This window comes from Oreochromis niloticus, linkage group LG15 (genome assembly GCF_001858045.2).
Source record: "Oreochromis niloticus isolate F11D_XX linkage group LG15, O_niloticus_UMD_NMBU, whole genome shotgun sequence".
Classification (NCBI taxonomy): domain Eukaryota; kingdom Metazoa; phylum Chordata; class Actinopteri; order Cichliformes; family Cichlidae; genus Oreochromis; species Oreochromis niloticus.
In genome coordinates this window covers 26,957,332-26,977,478 of record NC_031980.2, presented here as the reverse complement: position 1 = coordinate 26,977,478, position 20,147 = coordinate 26,957,332, and the positions used below count along the sequence as shown (strand labels likewise).

The 20,147-nt window shown below is 42.7% G+C and overlaps 1 protein-coding gene across 3 annotated transcripts; it reads right to left on the bottom strand.

Moving 5' to 3' along the window:
• Positions 1 to 950: 950 nt before the first annotated feature.
• On the bottom strand, positions 951 to 19,871 carry ppp4r4 (protein phosphatase 4, regulatory subunit 4). Of its 3 annotated transcripts, none has more exons than XM_005460230.4 (25): positions 18,847 to 19,871; positions 12,767 to 12,840; positions 10,793 to 10,895; positions 10,532 to 10,706; positions 10,135 to 10,208; positions 9,556 to 9,662; positions 9,353 to 9,460; positions 9,059 to 9,180; positions 8,839 to 8,961; positions 8,359 to 8,501; positions 8,150 to 8,269; positions 7,929 to 8,006; positions 7,704 to 7,787; positions 7,464 to 7,637; positions 7,253 to 7,358; positions 6,998 to 7,145; positions 6,773 to 6,917; positions 6,643 to 6,681; positions 6,479 to 6,550; positions 6,340 to 6,397; positions 6,170 to 6,247; positions 6,015 to 6,105; positions 2,940 to 3,001; positions 2,496 to 2,856; positions 951 to 1,975 (listed from the first exon to the last, which is right to left on the bottom strand). In XM_005460230.4, exons 1-25 carry the CDS (start codon positions 18,952 to 18,954, stop codon positions 1,930 to 1,932), a joined length of 2,799 nt encoding a protein of 932 aa, XP_005460287.1. In that variant the 5' UTR covers positions 18,955 to 19,871; the 3' UTR covers positions 951 to 1,929. The 3 variants fall into 3 exon arrangements, with proteins under 3 accessions (XP_005460287.1, XP_005460286.1, XP_003455634.2); XM_005460229.4 differs by having other exon boundaries at positions 6,340 to 6,403; positions 18,847 to 19,869; XM_003455586.5 differs by having other exon boundaries at positions 6,340 to 6,403; positions 10,532 to 10,679; positions 18,847 to 19,866.
• Positions 19,872 to 20,147: the final 276 nt, after the last annotated feature.

Sequence of the window (20,147 nt, the reverse complement as noted above, 5' to 3'; positions counted from 1 at the left end):
CTTCTTTAGTCTCAGCTGACTGCAGGTTTCCAACCTTATAAACAGTACATTTGCACAATGACTGAAACTAGCCCACTGAATTTCTCTCTGTGAATGGTACTCATGGCTATTGATCAATAGGCTTTGATCAGTGGTTGTTGATCAATGGTCATGACAAGTTGCATATAATTGATCAAGGAACTGACCTCACAGCCCATTATTCAGTGGGCTAGTTTCAGTCATTGTGCAAATGTACTGTTTATAAGTTTCGAAACCTGCAGTGAGTTGAGACTGAAGAAGTCACCTGATGATGACAAAACGTTTCTCGCTGAAAACGTCCAGATGAAGAGAATCAACTTTTTGGGAAGTCCCAGTATCACTGTGGAGCAGGGATATGTTAGGGTTAACGCTCAAAGTGAGGACTGAGTAAAGTGCGACAGGACAGAGCCAAAGTTTTAGGGCTGAGTCATTTATCCATGTTGGCAATCTGTCTGTGTTTATAAGTTAGATGATTCAGTGATAGGTTGCCGGATTAGTTACAATCAGCCCCAGACGTGAAAAAATTCAGTGCAGTCATTCAGCTGGTTTCTCCTGGTCACATGAAGGTTATTCTCCTATATTTTCCTCTAGTGTGACTGAGTGTAAGTTAGCTCTGATATTTTATTGTTTGTTTTAAACGTTGTTTTTTTATTCTTTTCCACTTTTTGAACTTCTGTGCGAAATTCTGATGTAGACCTCTCCATCAGCCGCACTTTGTGTTTACAGCTGATTAGCATGTTGTGTGTCCTGTGCTGTTGCATTTATGAAATATTAAACCTATTTAATGTGAATCCTCTGCAGCACTGATGTGTTCATAGGTGCTCACCTGTGGAAGAAGTATTCTCAACCTCCGCTGATGTACAAATATCAAGTAAAAGTACTGCATTACATGTAGGGTTTTTCAGTCCTTGTTTGTTCACCGTGACTGATGATTAACAACGTATGACTTTGTTAGATAATCAGTAAGGAAACGTGTTAATGCTGCAGGTGGAGTGGGATTGATATTCACTTTTTTCTGACCTTGGGATCATTTGAACTTTTATTGAAATGACACTATGAGAGAAGCTCAGAGAAAAAAGTCACAGGACAGCAGCTGAAACCTTTAACCCAGGGGTGTCAAACTTAAATGAGCTGTGGGCCACTCCCGGCACTGTCGTCTCATTGGAGGGCCACTTTAATGTTCAAGTAGTACAAAACAAACAAACAAGAAAACACCCACAAATATTTCCTGAAATGTAGTGTTTGTTTGTTTGGTTTTAAAAAAAAATTAAAATATTGTATAACAAGACAATTTTTTTCCCTCTCTCTTAACTGAAGCCTTTCATTGAATGACCAAATAAACACATTGGTCCTCTCTTTCTGGCTAGACATGTGGTAGCACTTCTGCTATCATTTTGTTCATATTTAACAGAGTAAAAATGCTGTGTACACATTAGTTTTTGACTCTCTCACTGAACTAACACAGCCAATCCCTCAGCATGTTTGTACTCTCTGGTTACATTGCCTTGCTGTCCATTTTTGGCTTTTTAAAGAACTTGTTTTAACATTGCACTTAACAACAAACAAATCTTCCCTAACAAAAAAAGTAACCTCACAGATCAAACCGCATTATATTTCTTCACGTCAACATAGGGAGCTGCAAGTGGCCCCCAGGCCACGAGTTTGAGACCCCTGCTTTAACCAATAAGAACACAGCAACAATCTGTGGGTGGACTCTTTTACTGAATCAATCAGGTGGCAGGATGAGATCATCAGACTACACAGTTCTTAATAGATACAGGTAGAATCAGACTCCCCTGTCTCTGATGAGGTCCTGATGTATTCTGGGTAATGTCCTGAAGCTGAATGGAAACTCTTTTCTGAATGCTGACTGGCTGATGGCCTGGTGGAGGTATGATGATATCATCATCTTCAGTCTCGTCCCGATTGGACGCTGAAAGAGTTCGACTTTCTGTTTCTGCAAAATAAGAGAAAATGAAACCTGATCAGACTTCTTACTCAGTAGCCCTGAGATCAGCTGATCAGAGGTCAATCAATAATCAATAACTTTACTGCTCTGCATTCATCTGTATGGGCAAAGAAAACCACCATCATGATGGTGAGTAAATAAAAGGTGGAGCCTCCAAAGGAGCTGAATTCTGGATCACGGTGAAGGATTTATGTTTAAACTTTAAACAGGAGTGTAATGGGAAAGAGTCAAAAACACATTTAATTTGTTTGTTGGTCGTGGTTGATTTTTAAATCTCTCAGGTGTAGATAAATAAAGTAATAAAGATAATAAAGTGTAGATAAAAATTAAAAAACTGTGGATCAAACAATTTACGATGTGGTTCTTATCTCATGGTAATTCTGTGATGTCCACAGATGGCTGCTTTGGTCCTCTAATAAACTGTTTGGTCCCAAAGCACCTGAACTCACTTTTTCTAATGCCATGTTGTGGGACAGGACCCAGGTTTAAGCTAGAACAACGAACTCACATGGACAGCTTCCTGGACTGTCCTTCCTTCATGCTGCACCCCCGATCCATTGTTTTACTGCGCTGATCCAAGGTACTGGTCCTGTGGTCTCTCTGCTCTAGAGTACTGGTTCTGTGGTCTCGCTGATCCAAGGTACTGGTTCTGTGGTCTCTCTGGTCCAATGTACTGGTTCTGTGGTTCATTATATTGTTCCTGTGATCCATGTTACCAGTCCTGTAGTCAAGTGTATTAGGCCTGTGGTCTCTCTGGTCCAGCGTACTGGCCCTGTCCAGGAGGCTAGTAGTGTTGCTACGGATCAGGACTGGCATGGAGGAGGCAGACTGGGCTCCCATGCTGAAGTGAGCTGTCCTTAAAGAGTCATCTGTAAGAGACATGGAAAATAGTAAAGACACTCATATGGAGACTGACTCTGAAGTCGATCAGGCCTGAGTGTCAGTAAGCTACCTTTACTGGTCAACATGGAGGCCTTCCCGGATGCAGATGCACTGCTCAGCTCTTTGACCTTCCTGAAACACACAATTGATAAATCAACTAGAATATAATGGATTTCTCGAACCAACGCACAGCCATTCTCACACCGATGAATGCATCAGACACAGGTTGGATTTTGCTGTCTTTACAGAAGATACATAACCATTACTCTTTTGAAAATGTGAAGCTGGGTGTGCTAGCTAGCAAGGTGTGGAGTAAGGTCTTTCTCAGAGCTTGTGTAGAGTTAAAAAAATAGTTTCTAATTAAAAGAGCAAATTTTATACAAACCAACCTAAAAAATTTCCAACACACACAAAGACACTAAGAAGATACATGTTCATCTGTGGATTAATCAGTGCCATAGAATTATCGCTTAATAAGTCTTTATAGTCCAAAAAGAATGAAAAATACAGTCCCAATCAAAAGTTTAAGACCACTTAAAAATGGCAAAAAATCGTATTTTGCATTGTTGGATCTTAACAAGGTTCCAAGTAGAGCTTTAACATGCAACAAGAAGAAATGGGAGTGAGACAAAACAGTTTTTTGAACATGCAATTTATTGAAAACAACAGGCTGTTTTACAGCTGATCAAAAGTTTAAGACCGCACCTGCAAAGAAACCCGTAAACCCCCCAAAACAGTTCCAAACATGAACTCAGTAATGAGTAGCTCCACCATTATTGCTGATCACTTCAAATATTCGGCATGCTTGATGCAAGCGTTTCCATGAGGTGAGTGGGAACATTTCTCCAAGTGGTGAAGACGGCCACACGAAGGGCATCTACTGTCTGGAACTGTTGTCCATTTTTGTTAACTTCCTTTGCCATCCATCCCGAAAGGTTCTCAATTGGATTTAGATCAGGGGAATATGCAGGATAGTTAAAAAGAGTGATGTTACTCTACTGGAAGAAGTCCCTTGTCCTGTGGACATTGTGTACTATAGCGTTGTCCTGTTGAAAAACCCAGTCGTTACTACACAGACGAGGGCTCTCAGTCATAAAGGATGCTCTCTGCAACATCTGGACATAGCCAGTGGCTGTTTGACGCCCCTGCACCTCCTGAAGCTCCATTGTTCCACTGAAGGAAAAAGCACCCCAGACCATTATGGCGCCCCCTCCACTGTGGCATGTAGAAAACATTGCAGGTGGGATCTGCTCATCATGCCAGTAACGTTGGACACCATCAGGACCATCAAGGTTAAATTTTTTCTCATCAGAGAATAAAACTTTCTTCCACCTTTCAATGTCCCATGTTTGGTGTTCTCTTGCAAAGTCCAAAAGGTCAGTTCTGTAGTGTTGAAGGAGACGAGGCCTTTGAAGACATTTTTTGTGTTTGAAGCCCTTCAGTCTCAGATGTTGTCTGATGATTATGGGGCTGCGGTCGGCACCAGTAACGGCCTTAATTTGGGTCGAGGATCGCCCAGTGTCTTGACGAGCAGCCAATTGGATCCTCCGGCTCAGTGCTAGTGAAATGTATTTTGGTCTTCCACTTGACTTTTTTGCTCCATAAACCTCAGGATCATTTAAGAAATTCCAAATGACCGTCTTACTGCGTCCCACCTCAGCAGCGATGGAGAGCAGCAAGAGACCCTGCTTATGCAGTTCAACAACCTGACCATGTTCAAAAGGGGAAAGTTTTTTTTGCCTTTGCCATCAGAATGTCATGACAGTGTGACTTCCTGACAGAAAATGACAATGAATCCGCATTTTTGCACAGATTTGGCCTTTTAAAGGCATGTGGTCCTAAACTTTTGATCAGCTGTAAAACAGCCTGTTTCAGTTTAAGCATTGTTCTCAATAAATTTAACGCTCAAAAAAATTATTTGTCTCACTCCCATTTCTTCTTGTTGCATGTTGAAGCTCTACTTGGAACCTTGTTAAGATCCAACCATGCGTATTATGATTTTTTGCCATTTTTCAAGTGGTCTTAAACGTTTGATCAGGACTGTATGAAACAGGGACCCTGAGATTACACACAGGATACTGAGATGGTGCCTACTGCTACCTCTGATAAGGTACCTGTTGAATACCATTTAGATAAGAAGGTATTGGGTCTTTAAGATAAGATGGAGCATGATTATTCAAGACTTTATGTGTTAAGTAAGGATTTTAAGGTTGATTCTGGATTTAACGGGGAGCCAATATAGGAGAAATATGCTCTCTCTTTCTAGTCCCTGTCAGTACTCTTGCTGCAGCATTTTGGATTAACTGAAGGTTTTTCATGGAATTTTTAGGACATCCTGATAATAATGAATTACAGTAGTCCAGCCTCGAAGTAATAAATGCATAAACTAGTTTTTTAGCGTCACTCTGAGACAGGATATTTCTAATTTTAGAGATATTGCACAAATGGAAGAAAGCAGTCCTACATATTTGTTTAATATGTAAATTGAAGGACATATCCTGGTTAAAAATAACTCCAAGGTTCCTCACAGTGTTACTGGAGGCCAAGGTAATGCCATCCATTGTGTAACTGTTGCCATAAGGATATTGTTTACATAATTTTTTGTCAATGTCATAGCTGTAATTGCAAGTGGGATCTGTTACTTTTTATTTTATTTAGTTGAAATGGTGCTGCTTTTATTTTGAAGGTCAAGCTTGCCTAAACAAATATTGCACTGCTTGTGTGTGAGTGGGTATAGGCTACCGGTAAGCAAGCAGGAAGCAGGAGCGTGCAATGTGCTGGGTAAAAGCTTTAGCTAAAAAAACTGGACTATAAGTGGATAATTGTAAAGAAACTTCAGAAGAATGGCGACCAGTTCATTTGCAGCCAACGAGGTATTATTAGTATTATCTTTTTTTACTGTAGTAAATGTTATTTTACATGCAGTCTTATTTTGTATTAATGGTCTTTACTTTGTCAATATTATAATATATATAATATTCATAGTTGGTCACAGATGAGATCTTTGTATAGCAGAATTCAAACCTCAGGCTAGACTCAGACTGACGTTTGTATCAGCCTTGTTAATACACAGACACACACTTTTTCTGTGCTGCAGAAGGTTTATGTAACTAAGGGTGAGAGTGGAGGAAGTTGATGTTCTTACAGAGATCTGTCTGACGTCACAGGTTTAGACGTCGTCGGCTGACTGGTGAGAGACCGACTCCGTGACAGCTTTGCCTTTCTCATCTCTTTATCTGCACAGAGAGGAGATCATCATCACCATCATCACCATCATTAACATCATCATCATCGTCTCACCGTAGGAGGATGAGGCGCCTGCAGATGAGGACACAGACATGGACTTGGTGGCAGATAGACCGGTCTTGCTGTCTCTTCCTGTCAAAGAAACACGGTTTACAGACTGAACTGCAGGTTTAAATTTCTGCTGAGACTCCCCCCCCCCACCCCCCCAAAAAAGGCCAGCTCACTTTTTCTCTCCGGATGTTTGTCAGAGTTCAGTTTTCCTTCATTCTGCTGCCTCTCCAGCTGTTCCTGACAACACAAAGGCGTTTTTATAACAAAGCAAGGCAGCTCAGGGTGTAGTCTAGCAGCGGGTCTCAGACTCACCATCTCCAGCAACAGCGTCTCCTCCTTCTCCTTCTTCTGGTCCAACAAGTCCCTCTCCTGCCTCTTATGAAACTGTCCACAGACACAAGACATGAGGGAGGTTAGAGGTCAGCAGTAAACCTGATGTATTCTCATTTCAGCTCCATGTTAAAGCAACTTCTTACAGGTTCTGAGAGGTCTAGTTTGTCCAGTTCCAAGACTGTCTGGAAAAGACAATGGAAACATTGATCACCTTCATCAATAACACGGTCAGAATCTGAAATCTGGACTAGTCTGGACTCTGGTAGGTGTTACCTTGCGAATCATGGCCACCACATCTTTGTCTTTCTCTTTGCAAAGCAGCTTCTGGACGCAGAAGTCAAGTTTCTGCAGCAGCTGTTTGTCAGCCGGCAGACGAAGTGAAGAACGCAACCTGGGCAGCAACTGGCACAGCTTGTACCTGAGAGCCAGACAGGTGTGTTTAGTAGGATGTCGGACAGATTTGCCAATGTCTCATTGGACAGAATGAGTATGATGTACCTGACATTGGCAACTGGGTCATGGACTAGCTCCAGTGCTGGAATCAGGAAATGTTTGTTGAAGTATTTTCTGGAGAAAATCTCTGTGGCAGTTTCACAAACATCTAGGAACCTCAGACGATTCCAGTAGCTGCGTCCCTGAGCCAGATCTGAGATTATCAGATTGTGAGCATTTACATGTTAGCTGCATTCCTATTGATGTTTTGCTGTTCAAATATCAGAGTAAAAGCACCAGAAGAACCAGAAATGTTCTGACCTTGTATGAGTCGCCCCATCATCTCCTGACGCTGCTCCTGTTTGCGGTTGTAGCGCAGGAATGTGCAGAATGTGCGAGCTGCCGCCTTCTGTACCGGCAACACTTTCTGCAACCAAAACAGCAGTGTTATTGTCACAGGTTCACCTGTGGGATGCTATGGGATGTTGTATGTAGCATGCTGTGACATGGTGTGGCATGTGGCAGTGCTCACATTGGTGGTGAGGATAATGAAGATGCGAGGGGAGAAGCTCTGGTGTAGCAGCTCTCCAGGTAGCAGTCTTGCCAGGCAGCTATAACGTTGCAGGAGCTTCTCGTGAAGCCGCCAACGTAAGGAACGTCCAATCTTCTGTTCAGCTAACAGTAGTCCTGCCATCAGATCTGGGAACTTGATTAAAGGAAACAATGAGAGATGAACTAAAGTGAAAATGAAAATTAAGTTTTATTTTCTCACCTTGTTGTCCAGCGACTGGTTCTCTCCTCGTGACAGAACTGCCTCCAAAGTTTCTTCTACATGAGTCATCAGAGCATCCAGCACCTCAAGAGAAAATCAAACATAACACTTTATTCAAACGAAACCTGATGTATGATTTTCTAAAGTGTGACATCACAGAAAGTTATTGGCATTTGGCTCTAAATCCTGATTGTTGAAACAGTGATAGTGGGCATTGCCGCTCACCTCCAGTGCATCATCCTGAAGCAGACACAGAAGTTCTTTGTGGAGCAGCTGGACTTTTGAACCAAGCAACTTGACCACCTGACAGCAAGGTGGGAAAGGAAGCAGTCAATCAGAGTGAGGCAATCATTTAGCAATTTTATTTGATCATTTATGTCTTTCTTTCTCAGCCAAAAGGCCCAATCTCCGAGAACAGACCATCTGGAATCAGGCCTGGATCTCACCTGGTGGAAACTGGCTGCTGCGCTGCGCCGGACACAGACCTCTGGGTCACTACAAAGACTAGAGAAAGAAGGGTACAGCTCCGATAGGAAGTGAGCTGTGTCTGCAAAAACCACCATAGCCTGGATGGAGAGAACAGGAAGTGACCCCACCACCTAAAGAGCTGACGAACTGTGAGGGTTTGTCTGTGAGTTTGTGTGCACGTGTCTACCGGCAGATTGTAGCAGCAGTTGCAGCGGATAAGCGTGGATTCGTTGTTGCTATCAGTCTGGTTTCCCTCAGTCTGCAGGCCAGTGGTACACAACTCCTTAAACGTCTGCAGTAAATGACTCTTCTGCTCGTCTGACAGTGAGCCTGAAACACGATCATCAAACAGTATGATCCACAGAAGTTATCTAAAACAGAGTGTTTCAGATCACTTCTGTGGATCACAACAGACTGCTCTTTTCAAACACTCCTTCCAGGTTCCTATCCCTCAGCAGGCAGTGTTCAGATATTCTGCAGTGCTGGTGTTCTATAGGGGCAAGGCTTTCACACCAGGTAACTTTAGAAGTGTAGAGCTCACCGAACTCCCAGACCTGCTGCTATTTGCAACCTTTCACATTCCTGATATGTCTTAACAAAAATTAATATAAACAAATGACTTTTGTTTCTACTGGTCCTACTGTGTCAATTTACTGCTGAAACACACCTGCCAATTCATTGCAGAGCTTCCCAAACTGGAATGACAAAGATGCCATAATTGCTTCATCCTCCTGCAGCGAGGCCTCACACACCGCCATCACCAAAGGAATGACAATGTGGAGTTGGTCATCTGAGAAGAAGAATTTTTAAACCAGCTGTTTACAAATACACACTGAATAGACTAAAATATTGGGCCACCTATGCATACCGCATGAAATCTGACTTACCGCTGTCCATCATCTCCATTAGGTTGGTGATTGTGTCAAAGGCAGCAAGGCGGACACTGCTGTCCTCATCTCCAGCAAGTTCCACTAGATCAGGAAGAAGCTCTGCTCTGGTGTCATCCACCCTGAAAGAAAAACAGCACATATGTTTGGTAGGTGTTGGGTTTTGTTTGATTTTTGGTTGCTTGGTTATTGTTTGGTTAGTGGTGAGATTTCATCTGGTCGGTGCAGGGCTTTTGATTGGTCAGTGTTGTGTTTTACCCAATGATTGTTTATTCAGTATTTGCTTGCAATTACCCAGTGGCTCTCGCAATACTCTCCAGCTGACGGCACATACAGGCTCGGACTTCAAACTCCGGGTCCTGACATAAAGAACGAGCCAAAGGCAGCAGCTCCTTCTTCACGCTGATGCACAGAAACAGAGTTAGTATTAGACCAAATAAGAGAACTCTTTGTATTATATTACTACAGTACACAGAGTACTACATGCTGCAGCTCACATGTAGGAATCAAATTTGCAGGCAACTTTTCCTAAAATGCGACAGCTGGCCAGCCGAGCCTGAGGAGCGTGAGACAGCTGAGACTGATGTAGTAGGGGGTTCAGCACCTGTGGAGATACGCATTTCATTGACCATATAAATCTGGTAAATAATCAGTTCAAGTCAATTCTTTTGCAATTAAGCCTAATCTTAAAAGTAGAGATAGTGTCTGTCTCCCGAATCCAAACTGGAAGCTGGTTCCACAGAAGAGGGGCCTGAAAAATGAAGGCTCTCCCTCCCATTTGACTTTTAAATACTCTAGGAACAACAAGTAAGCCTGCAGTGCGAGAGCGAAGTGCTCTAATGGGGTGATATGGTACTATAAAGTCATTAAGATAAGATGGGGCCTGATTGTTTAAGACCTTGTATGTGAGGAGCAGGATTTTAATTTCTGGATTTAACAGGGAGCTAATGAAGGGAAGCCAAAATAGGAGAAATATGCTCTCATTTTCTAGTCCTTGTCAGTACTCTGACTGCAGCATTTTGGATTAACTGATTAGCCATAAAGAGGTAGAACCTGAAAGTCCAGCATTAACTGACCTCTTGTTTGATGGTTTCTTTGGGCAGAGCGTTGATGGCTAATAGCAGAGTTTCCAGCCAGGCGGTGCTCACCACTGTCAATGAAGATGGCAAAATCAGTTACAAACAAGGCAACTTTGATGTCAGAATGTCAGATGTACAGGTGTTTTATACCTGTATGTTGGCTGTGTAAAACTGATGTCATCATTTATAAGCCATGTAATATTCTTAAAATCTGGAGCAAGCAAAACTTGCTTTTATTGAATATTGTCTTTGGGATGTGATGATAGAGCCTATCCCAGCTGTCATACGTACACCGTGGACTGGAAAAGTCCATCAAAGAATAACACCACAATTACAGCACTTACACAAAAATCGCAACCACACACCTGTGTATCCGTGAATCAGGTGTTTTTACCTGTGTCTCTGTGGTTCAGGTGCAACAAGACAATCTTTAGGATGGAGTAAGTGTGGGTGTGGATCAGTATGATGTCATCTTGAAGGATGGTTAAAAATGACGCTGCTGCAGCCAGCTGGATTTCAGCTCCAGCTCCGTTCAGAACCTCCTGGGTCACACAGACAGGACAGGTTACCTGTAAGACACACCTGTACATTGCACCTGTCATTTTGCGGCCATACTCCGATGTTCTTGAAGTACAGTGTGACAGAGGTAACTTACCCGAACTTTTGGTACCACTCTACGAAATGTTTCAGCTGGATTCTGTCGGACGAGACTTGGGAGGTTACTGATGACACTGACCCTCTGCACCTCTTGACCAACACTGAGGAGCCGAGGGGAGACAGCGGGGATGCAGAGTTGACATAGAAGGGGAGACAGAGGGGAAGAGAGAGGGGAGGAAAGAGGGGAGATAGAATGAGTAGTCAGAATGTTTCCAGGTCAGAAAGGTGTGGACTGGTCTATGGTAGCTGCTTTGCACTGTTCAGTTTCATCTTCTACTGCTGTTACTACTGCTGAAACACAACAAACTACTGCTCTTTATTTTAAGCAGGGAAAAGGGAAAACAATTAAGCAGCTAAAGCTGACTAGCCGCATGGAGGAAGATGTCTTACTGAGTCAATGTATGACACCATGCTAACACCATGCCCTAAAGCCTTAAACACAAAACTTGACTGAACTGCTCTGATCAGTGGTCACAACACTCTCTACCTGACTATATAATAAATGATCACAGTGAAATAAGAATGGGACAGACCAAAGATATCACTGTATGCTGAGAATGTGTTTATTAAAAATTACAGGCATGCAAACCTGTTACTAGTGCTAAATATTGAATAAATCGGTTACTCAAGGATATCTAAGGACCTTGGAAAGAAAAGTGTCTGGACTTCTTTAAGTTTCTTGAAGATGTTTCACCTCTCATCTTAGGCGCTTCTTTAAATCTAAGAGCAAATGGTGAAGAGTCACAGATTTTTAAGCCCTATGGGAGTGTCCCCAGGGGGTTGTTGACACGCTGTGTGAATACGGGTGTGGGCCAAGGTTTCGGGTGAACCCATTGTCAGACCTTGCCCCAACAAATCATGTGACTTCCTGAGATCAAATGCCCCAGGATGTGAGTGGGCATTAAGGCGTCTGGAAAGGATCTCCAAACTGGATTATAGATTGCAGACAGTTGGTGTCATAAGCCCCGCCCACTGTTCAAACATGGTCCTTCACAGTGGACATACATAGCGTCTTTCACTGCTCTTTCAAACTTTGTCTTTGTGTTCCAGTTTGTGTTCCAGATGGTGGTGGGAGTCAAAGAGGAGGTACTGATCGGTGTGTGTGGGCTTCAGGTAAACTTCAATGTTGAGGTTTCCATTCTCCTCAAAGCACACGGCACAGTCCAAAAACAGCAAACTATTATCCTTTGTATCTTCCTGGTGAACCTTATGTTCCTATCCACAGACTTAATGTGAGCAGTGAAGGATTATACTTCTTGGGTTTTGATTTTGACCCCCAAAAAGTTGCTCTTTCTGATGTAACCCTCCCATTTATTTGGGCAAGCACTACGAATATACTGCTTGTGATCTCATGAGGCTTGTTTGCGTCTCGTTTAAAAAATATATATATTTTTGTTGTTTTGCTTCTGTGTCTTTACTTTATATTTATTTGAGAATAATAAAAAAAATATTGTTGTTTTAAAAAATAACAAGCAAACAAGCGAAGACAACCTGAACAGGGCAGGTTTATCGCACCGCTGTTAGTTTATGGGTTCAGATCTGCTCCAGACTCCAGTCTGAGTCCTGTAGGCTTAAGTCCTGTTTATGAATGAGTTCAGAGAACTAGTTTAGACCCTCTGGGATTGGACTGCTGATTACCTCCAGTGTTCAATTAGCTCTGCAGTTTACTGGGTCACAGCAAAGGAGGACGGGTGGAGGACAACGCATTCAGCTCCACCCGAGGCATCCAGAAATCAACATACCTACAAAAGTTTTGTATTTGTTCTTTACTGTAAACATAGCTGAACTTATTTTAGTCTCATTTTAACCTATTTAACTTAGAGAAAAAGAAACTCTATGGCAGGTTAAAAAGGGTTATGGTCACAGGAATGAACAGATCTGCACCTGGAGCTGTCTGACAAACCTGGGGCACTAGGTGGAGTTTCAGTTTGAAGTGCTGTTGACCTGCGCATAATCCTTTGCTGAGACTCACCTGAGGAGGTAGACAGCTCTCTCAATGTCATTTAGGTCTTCATCCACAGTCAGCTGATCAATCTCTTCTGCAGTCTGATGGGAAAAACAAAAATATAAAGTCAGCTGATCGGAGTCACCTGTTTGATATGACTGTGCTGTCCTTAGGTAAGCTTTAATGACAGTTGACCCAACACAGACCCTGATCATATATCAGACCATCAGAGGTAAATATGACATTAAAAATCTCTAAAACTGCAGTCAGCTTATGAAAGTGTAATCTTTGTAAGATTACAGCTTTGTGTCTGCAGTCTCTGGTGGTCTTTCCTGATCACCTCTGTGGTTGATATGCAAATGTGAATTAAGCTTTCGTAACTCCTGGAATGTGTTGTCTTGAGATTGAGCTTATACTGACTTCTAAATTCTTCTAAATTCTATTCCTTGGGACTGCTTGTTTTAGGTTTTGAGGCGTTTCCCTACTCCAAAACACCTGATTATAATGATCACCTTGTTTTCACTCAGTTGCAGCACATTGGAAACAGTTGTGTTGGGACATGGATTGGGATCACTTTTTGAGAACATTGAGTGATAGGATGTAAAAGCAAAAAAATAATGCATTAAAATGAGCATGTGTAAACTTGCAGGAAATGAGAACAAGAGCATTTTATGGGAGGAAAGAATTTGATTGGACAGTTAGGGTCATAAGGTCACTGCCTCGGTGAGAGTGATTATGAGTACGAGAGGATCCCAGAATCAGGTCTGAGCAACAGTTAGGAGTTCAGAGGTCAGTTAAGGGCTATACATATGTGAGGGAAGAGGGGGTAGTATTTGTTAACAGTCTGAATGGCCCAGTGGAAAAAGCTGTTTTTTGTTGTGTTTTGAAAGAGCGAGTGTAAACACAAAACATTTTTTTATTTTATAAAATAAAATTATTTTTTTTTATTTTCTGCTATTTACATTTAAATAACATTTAAACATTTAAACCTATTACTAAAATAGGTTTAAATGTTAAAGAATTTCTTCAAGTCAAAGACAGTTGCATATAATTAATTTTGCTTAATGTAGTGCATAAAATTAAAAGATTAAAACGCATAAAACAATTTTTCAAAAGAGGCTTTCCATTTGATTCAATTTTATATGATGGATTATGCATACAAAATAGATTTGGGCTGAAAGGTCTATTGCTTTATTACGTATTCAGGTTGTGTATCATGTTTTTAAAAAGTAACTAAGTAACAAATTACTTTTGAAAATAAGTAATCAGTAAATTATTGGGATTACTTATTTGGAGAAGTAATCAGTAATTAGCAGTGTTGGGTAAGTTACTTTAAATTAGTAACTTAGTTACATTACTAGTTACTTCTCTAAAAAAGTAACTCAGTTACTTCAAGTTACTCGTTACTTTCAAAGTAACTAGTTACTAGGGAAAGTAACTTTGGTTTTACTCAGAATTCTCTTGTTAATGTGTTGCTTCCGTAACTGGATACCCAGCAAGATTGTCAGTCTTCTATCTTGCCTACTTGCCACAAGTGCACTGTGCCACCTATCAATAGAAAGGAAAAAATAATGTGCACATTTCCACGAGAGAAATCCCACGCCTGGACCATCGTTGACCGCCGCCATGATTCTAGCCTGCTTTTTACATCCAACACAAAAACTGCAGTCGTGGTGCTTTTGATTGTACTCAGAACTTGGAAATTCTGCCTTCTGAATAGGAAGATGTAGGTAACACCAGACTGCAGATGAGCTGCATCCAGGGCTGGACTGGGACAAAACAATCGTCCCGGGCATTTTGACTAGAGACCGGCCCACCATTATAGGAAAAATCATAAAGCCTTTGAATGAAAATAAACACTGTTGTGACAGTGATGTACACTGTTCTGATGGTATATATGTATCAATCTATCAATTGTTTGTTGTAAGACTCAGATAATTATTTTTTTAAAAGCGAGACATTTTAAATGACAATAATAAAGAAAACTATTTCCTTGTCCCCCCCTTTCCCTGTTAATGCCCTACATGGACCCCTGGCAACACTTTGCTAGACCCGCCCCTGCACAGTTACCAGCTGTCAGCTACGTAGAAAAGGATGCTGGTGTTATTTGTCTCTCAGAAACAGCTCATAACTTCCCTTCAACTCATTCATGTCACCTAAAAGGTAAACCTGTTTCTCCATCACCTGTTCAGCTCTGATGATTCAGTAAGGACATCTCCTGGTTTCATCTGCATGTTTCCCTCTCACCAGATAACCAAACCGATATCATGACCAGCAGCTTTACAGCTGTGGCTCCAACAAACATCAGCTGATACTAGCAATTAATATTAAATAAATTCTAACAACAGCTGATCAAGCTTAAACGTGATGCTGTTGTTTAACGCGACATCCGCTGGTTTCCTCTTTCTGGCGCAAAGTGGGCGATAAATAAACAAGAGAGAAAAGCCGATCAGCTGATCATTGATCAGTTTCGTGATTGAAGTAGAAACGGGAGTGGAGAGAATAAAGTTCAACATCAGTAACATAGCACCCACACAGCTGTATAGAAACTCCGTCATGCTAGCTAGCACGCAGTACGAAAATGTCAGCATACCGAAAATAAACTCCACCTAAACTTGGTTTATATGTGACTCAGATAGACTGCAGGTCATAACTTCTTACCTGAAGTTCAGTTCACCTGACACGCGGACCGGCGGCCGCTTCGGGTCTCTCCTCTTGCCTCCCTTTTCCTTCATCCACCTGCTGGCTTCCACCACTTGCTTATGTTATTGAATCTGTGGAAGCTCCGCGATATCCACCACACGAAGTAACGAGTAACGAGCCTATCTAAATCCCAGTAACGAGTAACGCGTTCCTGGTTTTGGCATAATAACTAGTTACCGTGCTCGTTACCACAATAATAACGCAGTTACTGTAACGCGTTACTTAATAACGCGTTAGTCCCAACACTGGTAATTAGTTACCTAATTAGTTTTTTCAAGTAACTTGACCAACACTGTTCTCGACCACCCTAGGGGGCATCTCCCATTTTTACCTTGGGACTTCCAGGCCATACTCAGCACAGATGTTTCTGTATACTCTGCCAGCCACTTGGTTATGGGGTTCCATGTATTCCCTGCCTGCTAGCATCTTGCACGCTGCTGTTATGTGCTGGATTGTCTCAGGGACATCTTTACACAGCCTGCACCTGGGGTCTTGCCTGGTGTGATAGACCCCAGCCTCTGTGAATTTTGTGCTCTGCTGCCATTAGTGCCTCTCTGCTGTCGTTCTGTCCAGCTTTGTCCAGCCACTGGTAGGATTTCTCAGTATTAGCCAGTTCTTCTGAGTGTGGTACATGCTGTGCAGGGTCCTGTCTTTCTGTGATGTTCTCCTCCTTCTTCCTCCCCTTTTTGGGTTTCTGCTCCCTGAGGTATTCACTGAGCACACTATCACTCCAGACTTCTGAACCTGCAGAGCTCCTTCTCCCTCTGACTGATTCAACATCACTGCCATAAAGAACACTTCAAGAAATCATTCCTACTGTTCTCTATAAAGCTGTATATTAATTCTTCATTCTGTGACAGGTGAAGACACCTGTCAAGCATAAGATCCCAAACATTATTTTGTATTATCGTTATTGTATATCTTCATGCAGCTATTGTTCTTAGATTTTAAGTGGGCATGTTATTGCAATTTGCACTTTTCTTTTGCACATTGTCAGTTTTAAATATATACATTCTTGCACTCATAGTATAAAGCCCTTACCAGACAACTGTGGCACATTTATTTTCATGGTGTTGTTAAATTGTTGTTTACTGTGGACAGTACAATTTGTACTCTTTACCATGCTGATGTAGGACAAAAGTTTCCCTTGTGGGATCAATAAAGCTCTCTCTCTCTCTCTCTCTCTCTCTTTCTTTCACACACTCTCAAAGCTGATCCTGATTTTCCTTCAGCCTCTTCTTTTTATTTAAAAAGATAGAAAAACCTGAGCATAAAATTGATTTTTGAGCCACTAATTCACGCTGCTCTTGGCAGAATGTTGATTTTTACCTGGCTGCATCTTTGTTACTAAATTACAGCCCATTGTTAATAAATCATCCTACAATTACAGGGATGAGGTCCAAAGACTGCTAGGGTAGTGTGCAGACAACAACTTAATCCGTAACACCCCTAGACCAAAGAACTGATCACTGATTTCAGGAGGAGGAAGTCCAACCTGCAGCACATCTACGTCAATAGAGTGGATGGAGAGGGTGTCCAGCTTCAAGCTCTTGAATGTGTATATCAGAATCAGAATCAGAATGCTTTATTAATTCTGATTCTGATATGGACACAGACCTCCAATGGAGCTCAAACACCTTGGAAATTGTGAAGAAGGCCTTTGAGGGTGTGGTGATGTATTGCATCTCTGTGTAGTTCTTGAGCCGCAGCATGGCACACAAGAAGGCATATTTATAATTGAGCTATTTGTATATATTAGAGCTATTTCTTATATTATGTAAACTTTGGATTATATAGTATTATTTACTATCTGTTACTGTTATTGTCTTGGATCAACTGTAACCCACACAATTTCCTTATTAAAGTATTCTGATTAAAAAGGGTTGCTAACATGGCCTAGAAAATCACTGAAGGACCGCTGTAACATCCGCTGTCTCAAAAAGGCACGCAACATCTTGCAGGACTGCACAAACCCAGGACACCAGGTGTTTAAGCGTCTGCCCTCTGGCAGTTATCTTGTGTATACGGTATTTATTTATTATTTTTTTGCTTGTCTCCATCATCACTGATCCCACCTGACCTGAAGTAAACATGACTCCTAAAGCCTCTAATACAACAAAGGACATTACTAATGATTACTAATGATCACTGATTATACAGAACCTTACACACACTTTGATCTGCTCATATAGATCAGGGGTGGGGAACTCCAGCCCTCAAGAGCCGGTGACCTGCAGGTTTTAGATCTCACCCTGGGTCAGCACACCTGAATCAAATGATTAGTTCATTACAAGGCCTCTGGAGAACTTCAAGACATGTTGAGGAGGTTATTAGCCATTTAAATCGGCTGTGTTGGATCAAGGACACATCTAAAACCTGCAGGACGCCAGCCCTTGAGGCCTGGAGTTTCCCCACCCCTGATATAGATCATAATCTTGAGCTCATACAGCGTTATGCATTCATGGAGCAACAACTCAACCGGAAGTAGTTTTATTCCAGCTGTGTAATGTTCAGATCTCAGCTGTGAGTTTAACAGCTATAAAAACTATAAATATATCAACGGGTTATGGATGAAACCACATAATTTCCTTAGGGATTATTAAAATATTCTAATCCTGAAATGGAAAATGCAGCTATGATGAATGTTCTCATGATCTGCTTCACTTTGTTTAATATGTTGACTGTTTTCATGAACGATCAGATGCTATGAATTAAGATTTGGCTTTTTCTCCTCCCTTTCATAAAGGATGCTCCAGTGTCTCCTCTGCTAAAGGAAGCAATAAAGGAAGCACTGAAGCTCCTTTCCTTAGTGTTTGGAGAAATGGAACAGCTCTTGTTATGGGCGCAACACAGATAATTCCAGGTTACGTCTGTCAATGAGGAACTGTCCTGAGCGTTTGCACGTGCAGGAAGGTCATGAGAGGACACGGAGAAGCTCACCTGAGGTCTGACTGACCACTGTCACCCATAACAACACATACACATGCACACAGTGTAGGTGTGTTTGTCGTCATCGCATCAGCTTTCTCCCGTAAGAACACCCAAGCTCCGCCTCCCCCCCCATTGTCATCATGGTGAAACCCCGCCCACACAGCTACAGGTGTAAGAACCAGGCAGCGCGTTTCTTTTCAGTTACTGATCAGTCATGATTAGCGACTGTCTTAAATTAGATCAGAGACAGCTTCACTCTGTTTCTCATGATTACTGATTAATCGACCAGTTATTGGCCGTTTTTCTCGGTGCACCTCAGACCTATCTGTCTCTCTGCAGACAGACAGGCGGACTAACTGCGTCATGCTGCGGGTCTCCCTTCTGCTTCTTCCACTGAGACTGCTGATCTTCCTCCCACTAACTCACCCTCCTCCTCATCACTTTACGTCTCTCTCTCTCACACACACACCCACCTTCAGGCTCCTACGGATCGGCCTCTCGATGAAGGCGAGTTCCTGCAGCTCCTCCAGCGGGCCGCACAGCACGCCAGCTGGGCTCAGGGCCATCCTGCCGGGTAACATCTGGCTGCTAGAGGGGGAGCAGTCGTATCAGCTCCGACCATCCCTGTTGAGGGGGCGGGGGTTGCGGATCTGTCACTAACCGTTTCCAAGGAGATCCCTGCTCGAGCTGAACGTCACTCCAGACTCCGTTCAAAAGTCTGACAAAGTCTCACGAATGCGCTCATTTGCACACGATGAGGGCTATCAGAGATCCCAAACAAAACCCGTCCACACACTCACGGCACGATCTGCGGTTCGGCGCTCACAGAACTGCGATTCCTCCAGAAAAATCCCCCCTAACATCCCAAACCGTCACACCGTTACCGGGATGTGTCACACGTTTCCAAGCAGATCAAGTGCAGCGCAGAGAAGCCGCAGCCAGACTGCATGTAAAAAGCTCCAGTTAACTCTTTTATTCCCCGAGGACTCTTCATTCACACCACCCTCAGTCCAAAACTCCGCACACGAAATTTATTCGGAGTAAATCTAAAGACTGAATGTAGGAAACCGCACAAACCGGGCGCGGGATGAATCAGATGGACCCCCTCTCTGGTTCGGCGCACATCTCCAAATATTCTGACGAAGTCCAGATCTTCTCCACCTGCTTCAGCTCAGGGTTGCGGTGGGAGCGTCACGCAGAACTGCGGCTGCGCTCCTCCGTGCTCCTTTGAGTCCGTCATCCTCGACAGTGCACAACCGAACCGAATCGCCCACTCTGTTGGTCTGTCATACGCAGACTGGTACCGGGCAGCGTCAAAGCTCAGAGACGGTATGAGGCTGATTTTCACACCAAAGGACGAAGAGGAGGAGGCTTCATCACCGTGAGTGACACGTGGGCAGCAGAGCGGGCTGAGCCAACCTAAACGGAGTCATGAGGCTGCAAGCCCGACCTGAACCGGGACCGGGAGATGAGCTGCAGGGTGTTAAGCTGGAGACGCAGTGCAGCAGCTGATCCGTCTCCATGGAAACGGCTGTCCGTGCTCATTCATAAAGTCCAGAACGTGTCTTCGATCCAGAACCCGCTCTCATTCTGAGCTGTCCCATCACCTGTAAACGCACCTGAAAGTTCAATAACCATCAAATAAAACTATCCACGTCACGTGCTTCAGATCCGCACTCATTTGTTTTATTTTGCAGGGTCAGGTGTTTCACTTTCTGCATTCAGGTTTTTCGTCTTTTTTCTGAAATGTTTTTTTTTTTTCACGTGAACATGA